The 11,259-nt window shown below is 38.4% G+C and overlaps 1 protein-coding gene and 1 long non-coding RNA gene across 2 annotated transcripts; one reads left to right on the forward strand and one right to left on the reverse strand.

Moving 5' to 3' along the window:
• Positions 1 to 106: 106 nt before the first annotated feature.
• Positions 107 to 5,874, reverse strand: LOC113707213 (protein EARLY FLOWERING 3). The gene is made up of 5 exons (XM_027229424.2): positions 5,412 to 5,874; positions 4,928 to 5,315; positions 2,632 to 3,476; positions 1,525 to 1,576; positions 107 to 1,414 (listed from the first exon to the last, which is right to left on the reverse strand). The coding sequence occupies exons 2-5, from the start codon at positions 5,141 to 5,143 to the stop codon at positions 386 to 388; spliced, it is 2,142 nt and encodes a 713-aa protein (XP_027085225.1). The 5' UTR covers positions 5,144 to 5,315; positions 5,412 to 5,874; the 3' UTR covers positions 107 to 385.
• A 4,095-nt stretch (positions 5,875 to 9,969) lies between these two features.
• Positions 9,970 to 10,889, forward strand: LOC140013285 (uncharacterized). The gene is made up of 2 exons (XR_011820359.1): positions 9,970 to 10,283; positions 10,407 to 10,889. It is a non-coding gene; the product is annotated as an uncharacterized lncRNA (long non-coding RNA).
• Positions 10,890 to 11,259: the final 370 nt, after the last annotated feature.

Below are 11,259 nucleotides of genomic sequence, written 5' to 3' on the forward strand. Positions count from 1 at the left end.
GCTCACATCTGAGGGTCATGGCTCACAATCACAAATAAGTGTTCCATCATCTAGAAGGCCAAGAAAACAGGGGGTAAAAAGAAAATGAACAAAAATCTAGACGAACTGACACAAAAGAGAAAAGGGATTAGACATGTGAAAATATTTATACATTTAGGAAAGCCTACAAAGAGTAAAAGAAAACAACTGCTACAGCGCACAATAAATCAATATTGATCTGATGCAGCCTTCAGATACAACACTCGTATATATCTACAGGAGCACCTGTACTCCAAAAGAAAGAAAATATAAAAAAAAAGAAAAAGAAAATCAGTTAACAAACATTACATGCAAAAAGTATTACTACAAAGTAACCAAAGAACTCCTGAACAGTGGTAAAGTACAGCTAAGCTGAATCATATTGTTTCCTCTCTTCCTGTATGGACTGGAATATGCGAGCAACAGATTCAGTTGCCAATCTGCCATTATGGGGAACGACTTTGATCACTCGAGCCGAGGAAGAAACCTCTTGAGGCTGCTGAACATGACCGGAAGGGGCCTCAACAACTGGAGTCGTGGGGAAAAGGGGAAGAACATCGCCTCTTTCTGCAGCATTCCCTCTCCCACTTCCCTGCACTCTCTCACTTGGACTACTCGCGGTACTAATTTGTAATTCACTCTCTCTGGATGCATGTAACTGCGGCACAGCATCTGGAATTGCTCCACTTTTCTGGTTTGGCACATTACCTGAGTTCTGACGTTGAATGTCGTAATTGGGCCCCAATCGTGGTGATTGACCATAGGGACCAGGCACAGCAAGGTGATTCATTTGCTCACCAGCTGAACCTGTGATACCCTGATTCAGAACTGCCATACCATATGGAGGGAAATATCCCTGGGGCCCAGCGGGGGCAGCAAATGGAGGAACACCACCCATCGCCTGATAGTGATGAGAAGCTGGAATTCCATATGCTGGATTTAAGAAGTTACCCATCATTGGGCTTGACCCTGGGGGCCCACAACCCCCGCAAGCAGGGGCCATATATCCTGGCCCGGGGTAAGGCTTGTAAACAAGTCCTTCCGAAGGAGACATCACGGGTATCAACCACTGATGTCCCTGGGGTTGTTGGAAACACCAAGAACCCGAGCTATAGTCACCTGTTGCGGGGGAATTTGCTGAGAATGGTCTATGGCTTGGCAGGTGACTACCATTCTGCACAGAAGAAAGAGATGCCTTGCCAACTGTATTTTCAGCTGAGCACTCAATCTTATGATTTGGCTTCTCAGAATCATTTTTCTGCTTGGAAACATTTGGGATTGCTTTAACAATGTAATCTATTGGGAGTTTCTTAGGAGCAGAGCCTTTAATTGGTTTGCCCAAGTATGCACTGTCCTCGAGCAAAAGATGCGGTGATCCAGCAATCATTCTTTGAACCTATTACAAAAGTCAAATCAAGCTCCATGGTTATTGAAGAATTGAATCAATGTAACACATTAAACAAGCACCAGAGATTAAGATGGAAGTTGGAAACTCCGTAACTGTACCTTTATCAATCTATGCAATTCGAACACTTGAACTGCAAATACTCTCTGCTGACTACAATGATAAGAAGGGCATTGTCACAATGAGTAAATGGATTAAGTTTATGAAAATTTTGTGGGTAAATTATTACAGAACTAATAAAACCATGACGGGTCATAAATGTGATGATAGAACCAACCAAATTTTGGAATAAATTTAGGAACAGGCCAATACATATAGAAACCAAGAAGGCATCCATTAATTGTTGCGCACAATGGACCAAAAATGGAATGCATGAATATGATGGTTTCTTGAAATGGTTGAAACATATGTTCTACCCATCAACACAAGGTAATCATCATCAAGCTAAAAACAGGCGATCGTTAACACAACATACTTCTATTGACGCCAACGTTTTTGGTATGAGAGAACTTGCCGAAATTGTTAATTATTAATCTAAGACAGCAATAGTGACAATTTAAATTCTGTCTCTTATGATATCACAAATTTCAAGGCAGTTCTAAGATGACTAATAACATCTCTAAAAAGCAAGTCCCCCCAGCTATTAATTTAAAAGGAAGTCCAAACCACCACAGACAGCACCATTGACCTTAGCAAATCTCATTGGCTTGAAAGCCACGCATATCAAAACTTCAAAAAGTGACACAGAAATGTCCCAATTGAAAAAGTGAAACTCACTAATTTAAGAACCATCCAGCAACTCAGCTCACCTTGCACAAAAATGGACAATGTTCCTTACCGATAAGGCCAAATCTAAAAAGGGCAGTTGAGCCAAGATATGGTCCCCACCTCATATGCTTATATGGTGTGCTACACGAACAAAATCTTGAGAGAAGCCCAAACTCATAGCATGAAATCTAACCTCCACCAAGCAGTAATATTACTAACAACATATCTGCCCAAATGCCATAAAATGTTCACTCCTAAAATTAACTTTGCTTTGTCTCCATAAAGTTACACAAGTAGCAAGTTCTAAAAATATAATGATAAAATCCCAATACATGAAAAGCATCCAAGAATTCCAGGATCCAAATCATTAAAGAGGAACAAAAATTTAAGGATCTCAGAAGTCACAAAATATCATGCAGGTCCAGAGTAATATAACTTACTTGACAATAGCTCTACGAGCTTTCCAAAAGTGCTTCTGGCCTATTATTCCTACAACATCATCAGGGGATATTTCCAACCCGGATATGGAGTCCACCATAGATGTCTCAGAGGCATCGTCATCCCTATCTGCAATTCCTGTTGGCAATGACCGACAAGTCTTGTCTTCACAAGACTCTGTATCGTCAAAAATTCTCCCCTCTTCTGCTTGAAAATCAAACCTAGACGCTGAAGAATTTGGATTGCTTATGCCCATTGTAGGCTCATCGAAGACATTATTACCAGGTATCCTGCTTTTGGAATGTGTCTCGGCCCTATGATCTGGCAATAAATTATGGTCAGCATTTGAAAACCTACTGCACTTGTCCACACTGTTATTTCTGGACTCTGGACGCAAGTATGTCTCGGCTTGCCTCAAACCAACTTCAGCCTTATTTAAGGATGATGAGATGGAGACAGATCTAATTGACTGCTCCCCACCACCCATAGATTCTCTTATGTTCTCCTCATTTTGACTTCTGCTTTCTTGCCCTACACTGGGCCCAATATCTACGGTCTGCCTTGGCTCATTGTCAGTGACAGGCACATTTTTCGTAGAATGCTCAGTATAAGCAGGACTGGAGGAGTTTCCTCTATCCATGTTACTATAAGTTTTACCACGGTCTTGGCCCATGTTGGACTGCATGAAGATGGGAACCCGAAAATCATCTTCCTCTAGCTTCTTTTTCTGCTCGACTGGCATCAATGGAGCACTTGAATCAAAGTAATTGCTAGCTGACTTCTCAGTGGCTTGTCCTGGAAGAGGCAGCTGATGTGAGCAAAATGCACCCCTTTGCTGTCCGTTACCCTAAAAGGCAAGCAATTCCATTACAGGTTAGTGTCATTTGGAAGACTTGTGGACATCTTTCTTTCCCTTCAACATGTGTCTATATAGCAAGTTGAATAACTTAAAAAATTTAGCGATTCCTGCTGAGTGCCCCAAAAAAAAAAAAACTTAGGTATAATATATGAAGTGAAAGAGTTTACCAAGTATCTCAAATGCATCATAAGTTGTAATTTTACAGGTTTTGTGTAAAAGAGTTTTATCATTAACTGCTATCTTATCAGACCTAAGAAGAGAAAAATTACTTAGTTTAGCCAGGAAAATCATAATATGTAGTTGGATTGTCCCAACAAAACGCAAAATCCCTGCCACCAGCGCCATGCAGGAGGTCAATACCAAGTCCCTTTATCTGGACAGGTTATCTAGGGAAACAAATTAATGATCGGAAGAACCCAGTCCAGCATACTTAGCACAAATAACCTTCAGAAATAAACATCTATACATCAGCTCCTCAGGGTGGGCAAGCTTATGGATGAAACTATTTTCATCAGCAAAACTTTCATCTCTTTTTTCATAAGTGAAATCTCTATCTCTTTATATGCAATATATATATACTTCTAAAGGGTTCTTTCTGCAGCTATAAAAGCAGCTTAATGAACACTGGAAACAAATCTTCCATTTTGATTAACCTTTCTAAGACTAATGCTCTTGCCTAGTTGAGTGAAGTTTTCTTTAGACTCCAATCGTAAAGCATTAATAGGGTAACCATAGATCTGATTCTTTGTCCTGAAAACTATCCTGCATCCTTCGCATCCCTATGCTAATTCATCTCTGGGGAAGTATGTTTGGCCATCATAGTTACCCAAAAACATTATTTGAATGAACCCCTTAAAAGAATATGGTCTGTTTTGTGAAGCTTTAGATCTAGAATTTTTATGATCCAAACAAAACATGTTCAAAAATCACCATCAAAATCAAATAAAAAAAAGTCACATACCGTTGGGTGGCATCGACAGAAACTAAAAGGTTAGCTTAATTACCTAAAGTTGAACTCTCTACTTTCCAATTGAGAGGACGAATTTAGATTTTGGGCTCAATAAATTTAATGATCTAAAGACCATAATTTTTAAGTGGATACTTTCTTTACAGTTTTTTTTTTTTTGGGTTCCTTACATTAGAATCGAACAAGATAACAAGGTGTCTCCATCCTTACTTTCCCCCAACGCCATCTTCTCCTCTTCCCATCAATTCGACCATAAGCTAAGCTTCATTTAATTACTTATTTTGGTTGATCTTCAAGACTTACTATCAAAGGAACTACAAATGAAACAAACCAAAACAAGAGAATAAACTGTAAACGATGGCTCCTTTGTCAATTAATGTAGCTATTGCCAAATTCAACGTCAACCAAAAGAAGGGAACAAGTTCCACGACAAAATGAACAGGGGCATTAGCAAACTTCAGCTGCATCTTACCTGGCTTGAAGAAACAGGAGGGATCCCATTGGCACTGCTGTTGGAGTTAATAGGCACCACCCCATGTTTAAATCTCTGGGACGGAATACTGAGCTGTTCATATAAGGCCATCTTGTTCCTTGGAGGAGCTCTTGGCCCCCCCTTCTCTGTATCATTAACATGAAGCCTTGGAAACATAGGCCCCATAGCCCTTTCATCATCTTTCCCTCTTTTCATCTTTACTTTCTACGTCCACCATCCACCACTCTCTCTCTCTCCTTCAAATTAGCTTGAATCCAATGGAAAAAAAACGTCCAGAAAGAGCACAAAAGTCTCAATCCCAGATATAACAAATCACCGTTTCAGCAAAAAATTCCTCCACAAATTGAGCTCAAGAACCAAAACCCACCTGCAAAAAATTCTCCAATTAAGTGGCTAAGGCATCAAAATCGGTACTTTAACTTGATCATCCAACTACTCGTCAGAAAGCCCAGAACAAACCCACCTGAGAAAATCTTCCTTCACGCCCAAAAATTAAATAATATAAAGCAAAACCCACATGTAAAATACCACAGTTCCCCAACCACAGACTCCAAAATTGAATCTTTCCTAAAAATCAAGCCATTTCTGACGAACGCAGAAAGCCATAAAGAACCTGAGCTAAACTTTCAATTGTGGAAGAAGAATACTCTTTAAGGAATCAACTGAGAAAAAAAAAATTAAAGGTGAGAAGGAAAGAGATTCGAGAAATGGAAAAAAAGGGGATTGATTTTTAGGGATTCCTGAAATAAAAGGAGGGGAAAAAAAACGAATGAAAAAGATCAAGGGGTCTAATACAAACAGGTATCGCCTCTGCTGTTAGGCTATAGTTGGGCACTTGGGATTGAGATGGGAAAAAGTGAATGGGGGTGCCAAAAAAGTGCAATGCTTATGTGGACCCAATCTTCGGATAGAACAACTAGCAAAGGGCCTAGAAGCTCCTAAAGATATATAGATAGAGCATCAGTATATATTAATGGCTGGACATTGGTTGGATTTCTTTGTATTTTAATGCACATTGTCCTTAAAAAAAAATAAAATGCACACTGACCATTGATCTTTTTTTTTTTTTAAGAATTGTCAGGGGCTTTTAGGCCCCATTATGACACGTAATAAGATTGTATTACAAGTAATATAGTCACTTTTTGAAGGAGGAAATATTTTAAAAGTACTCGCAAAAGTAACCAGGAAGCTTTAGTGGAAGGTTTTTAGAGCTAATTACCGGGAGAAAATTGTACATACAGTTCAACAGATGAATGCATATTTTAGGAAACCATTTAGGAAGATCACCGTTCATGTAAGATTTACTAATTCAAGAATTTTTTTCTTTATCCCCCGCCCCTTTCGCATTTCCCTCTCACCCCAATTGCTCTCCTCGCCACAATTTAGGAAGATCACCTTTCATGTAAGATTTACTAATTCAAGTATTTTTTTTCTTTATTCCCCGCCCCTTTCGCAATTTCCTCTCACGCCAATTGCTCTCCTCGCCACGAGCCCAAAAGCTAGTGATTTGTCCTAATTCAATTATGATTAGCTTGGCAACAGTAATAGTTACAATTTAGTTTTTGTCTTGTAGTAAATCAAAATTCATGGACGAAGAGATTTTGTATTAAGTACTAGTGACTCGAGTATTTTTTTTTGGTTTAAATTTACTTGGTAGATAGAAGCATATCTAATTGGAGAAAAGACTCTAACAATCTCCTAACAAGTGTTAGCGCATTCGTTAAGCTATATGGATAGAAGCATATCTATGCGAGTATTTTTTTTTTTTAATCCTTCTCCCTCTCCCCAATTCCCTGCCAGCCCAATTGCTTGGCCAAGGGATCGATCCCCTGACCAAGTAGCGGGGAAGGGCCTTAATTCCCTTCCCTTACCTGCTAGCCCATGAGTTAGTGGTTTGTACTACTTCGAATATGATTAACTTGGCAACGGTAATAGTTATGATTTAGTTTTTGTCTCGTAGTAAATCAAGATTCATGGAAGAAGAGATTTTGGATTAACTAATAAGTACTAGTGATTCGAGTATTTTTTTTTTAAATTTACTTGGAAGATAGAAGCATATCTAATTGAAGAAAGGGCTCTAACAAATGTTCATTTGCCACTTATTAAACTATGGGCCTGTTTGGAAGTGAGTTTTTTGCCCAAGTTTTTTAGCTACAAGTTTTTTAATAACTTTAGTTACAGGAACTCAAAAAAACTTATCAAATTTTTTAACCTACACACTTCAAATATCTAATACTCAAAAAACTTCTATCTTTCTTCTTCTTTTTCCCCCACCCCATCCACCGTACCTTCATCGCCGGCCACCACCTCCGCTGCCGTTTCCGGCGCCGGCGTTCCCAAAATTTTTTCCCTTCCTTTCTCCCTCCCTCTCTCCTTCCCTCCCCTCCCTGGCCAAATTCCCCCAACCTATGCAGCAGCAGCAGTTACTTTCCTCGGTGACGGGGGAACAGGGGAATAGGGAAGGGGGCTGGCGGGAAACGGGAAACGGGAAACGGGAAGAGGAACAGGGGAAGGGGAAACGGGAGGGGGGTGGCGGGGCAGAGGGGGTGGCGTGCAGAGGGGAGGGGGAAGGGGAAACGGGAAACGGGAAGAGGAACAGGGGAAGGGGAAACGGGAGGGGGGTGGCGGGGCAGAGGGGGTGGCGTGCAGAGGGGAGGGGGAAGGGCTGGAGGGGGGAGGGGGTGGCATGCAGAGTGGAGGGGGAGGGGGAAGGGGGCTGGCGGGGAAAATGCAGAGGAGAGGAAAAGGGGAAAGGGAGGGGTGGCGCAGCAGCGGGGGAAAGGGAAGGGCAGGCGAGGGAGGGGGTGGCGTGCAGAGGGGAGGGGGAAGGGGCAGAGGGGGAAGGGCTGGCGGTGGGAGGGGGTGGCGTGCAGAGTGGAGGGGGAGGGGGAAGGGGGCTGGCGGGGAAAATGTAGAGGAGAGGAGAAGAGGAAGGGGAGGGGTGGTGGGAGCGTGAAGGAAGAAGAAGAAGAAGAAAGAGAGGAAAGAAAAGAAAAAGAAAGAGAAAGAAAAAAAGAAAGAAAGAAAAAAAAAAGAAAAAGAAAGAGAAAGAAAGAAAAAAAAAAGGAAAAAAAATTCACCTTACAAAAACTTTTACAAAATTTTTTCAAAAACTTCTACAGTGCACTACGGTAAAATTTTAGACAAACTCCTAAAAAACTCAGGTTCCAAACAGGTCCTATATTTCATGCATTATATTTTTTCTAAAACTATTAGATCAATTAAGGAAAATAAATAAATACAACGATCGAAGGGTAGTTAAGTTATCTAATTGAAGAAAGGGCTCTAACAAATGTTCATTTGCCACTTATTAAACTATATTTCATGCATTATATTTTTTCTAAAAATATAAGATCAATTAAGGAAAATAAATAAATACAACGATCGAAGGGTAGTTAAGTTTAATTAGGGAAAGTATATAAATATAAGGGAGGACAATAATTGTGAGTATGTATATGTACATTATAAGTAGACATGTCAATGGGTCGGGTTTTACCCAAATCTAACTAGACCCAATATATTTGGGTTATGTTTAGATTTAATTTCTCAAATTCAGACTCTACCCAAACCCAGACCCTATGAGAGAGTCGTGAGTATGTGTAGAGTCTAATTTTTTAAAATCCATATCTAAATTCAGATCCATACAAAACCTTACCCAAACACATATATATTTAATTAAATAATATATATTAGTAAAATTTTAAAATAATCTTATATTTTATGGCTATTGGATATAATACAATAAGATTTTATGGCATCAGAATCTACATTTAGTGTTCGTGGTTGGGCGATTGATGAGACTCGTGCTAAATTGTTTCTAGATGGGGTTGAAACATTAGTGACTTCTGATGATTGGATTGAATCAAAGAAAAAATGAGTAAGTGTTCATAAATCTTCTTATTCTATTATTTATTTGCCATCGATTCTTAGTAATATAAATACCATCCAATTTTTGTTTTCAAATAATAAAATTAATATTCAGCAAGTTGAATGCAATATTGTGAACTCAAAGAAAGAATTATTATTGACTACTTCTATATATTTTCAAATATTCAACTTCATCCATATCTAATATTTTATTTGTTTGCCTTTACCTTTTCTCCTTTTCTTGAAAAAGTTTGTACCAATTACAATGATAACTAAGATTAGTTTTTAAAAAAGCAAACAACCATAACATATATAAATATTTAGTTTTATTAAAAAAATGTAATTTTGTACCTTTTTTTCTTATTTAAACCTTAATGTTAGTAGATGTCTCGCAATTCAGCACTAAAATAATGAATGAAATAAAAGTCATTGGATACCGATTTTTACTTTAGTATATATTTTCAATATATTTTTACTTTAGTATGTTCAGAAAATACCCATGGATGTCCATTGGATACCCAAATCCATAAGGGTCTGAGCATGAACTTACTTTTTCAGATACAAAAGGATTTGAATTTGGGTCTGAATCTGAATAAATTAAATTGGCGTGGATCTGGATTAAAGAGATCCAAACCAAATCCTACCCATTGACATACCTAATTATAGGTTAAGTAAATTTTAAGTGTGTGTTACTGAGTGCCCATTAGAAACATTCATGGAGAAGTATGATAGCAATATACATGTTTTTTCTCTTTTACATTATTTATGTATTGATATATAGGTAAAGAGTAAACCTTATATACACTGTCAACGTATGCACTATCATGATTGGATGGATGATACGTGAGTAAAATTTGAATTTGAATTTTATATTGGAAAAAATCCATTTTTTATCCTCAAACTTTGTGACTAAGACACATTTGGTTCCCAAACTTTTTGACAAGACACATTGAGTACATGTATTAACTATTTTTTGCCACATTTAGTCAAAAAACGGGAAAATTTTCAATTTGGACGGTGAAACCCACGTGGCCGTTAACTTATGCATCGGAAATCAATGCAAGTTAGACTAAAGTCCACACATTCTCTCTCTAATGCAAGTCGACACAAAATGTTGACTAAAAGTACACTCTCTATCCTAAGAGTGGAGCTCCTTTTCTTCTCCAAGTTTATCCCTTTCCTACCGAGCTAGTGGAGTGAAAAGTTGCGTGAGATTAGCAGAGGTAGGGGAGTGATTCAACGAAACTTTTCTAATCCAATAGAATTAATGGAGTGATCCACCATATCAAGCAACTCCTTTTCATCTTCAATTCGTACTTGTCAGCAAAATAAGGTCACGAAGCTCAGAATCGTCGATTTCGTCAAGTAGCAGTACCCGTGTGTGTGGTGTGGATTAAAACCCAAATTGACAACTTCTTGGCGGGATGATAATCCTGGAAGAAGATTCTACGGTTGTCCAAGATGGCCGGTAAGCGTAGTCTAATTTTTTGTAAGTAAAGTCTAGAAATGTCCTTATCCTGTGTGCGTGTGTTTCTTTGCTCTGTTGAAAGTGTAGAAATGCCCTTACTGTAACAATATGCTGTATTTGCAGAGGTCAGAAAGGTGCAAATATTTTGAATGACTTGATGAACCAATCTGTGCAAGAGGAAGGAGCATAATACCAGGTTTGCTGAGAAGGATAAATAAGATGGAGGAAACAATTGAAAAAGGCCGAAGAAGGGAAAAAATTATGATTTGTATTATCTTGATATTGGCCATGCTACTTATGATCTCTGTTGCTGGGAAAAATAGGGGGCATGCAAGAGAAGGAAAATTGGTACTAAGCTTGGAATGAGTTACCGAATCTGGGGGTGATGACTGTGGTTCGTTCCTTTCATGGGGCAGAACTTTGACTGAATTTGTAAATGTAGAAATAAAATGCTTTCATGGGGCATGCTTTTCCTAAAATCTGCACTATCATATGTTTCATGGGGCATGCTTTGTAAACGTAGAAATAGCATGCTTTCATGGGGCAGAACTTTGACTGAAGTTGTAATAAAATCTGCAATCCCATATGTTTAGTATATATTCTTTATTTCATGCTTTTCCTATTATTAATTGCGTGAAATGGTTGTTGTGCATCTTCATATACGAGATTGTGTGATATGAAGATTGTGTTATCTCCTCAGTGCTTTTTCTACTTAATGGTGTAGGAAAAGAATGAGATTTTGTTTTCTTTTTTTTTTTTACTTGTTCATTCCAAAACTTTGGCTCATAATCAACTTGAAACTTAATTTTTGAGGGATATCAGTCCACAAACATTAACCTTTAGAAACAATAAATATAGTGATCACAAGAACTACCATAAGGAGAGCTACATGAGATCAATAAACAAAAAGATGTAAAATTACCCTGTGAAGAGCTCATTGTAAAAAAAAAAACTGCAGACCTCAGAACTTATCATT

This window comes from Coffea arabica, chromosome 8c, assembly GCF_036785885.1.
Source record: "Coffea arabica cultivar ET-39 chromosome 8c, Coffea Arabica ET-39 HiFi, whole genome shotgun sequence".
In the NCBI taxonomy this organism is placed as follows: Eukaryota; Viridiplantae; Streptophyta; class Magnoliopsida; order Gentianales; family Rubiaceae; genus Coffea; species Coffea arabica.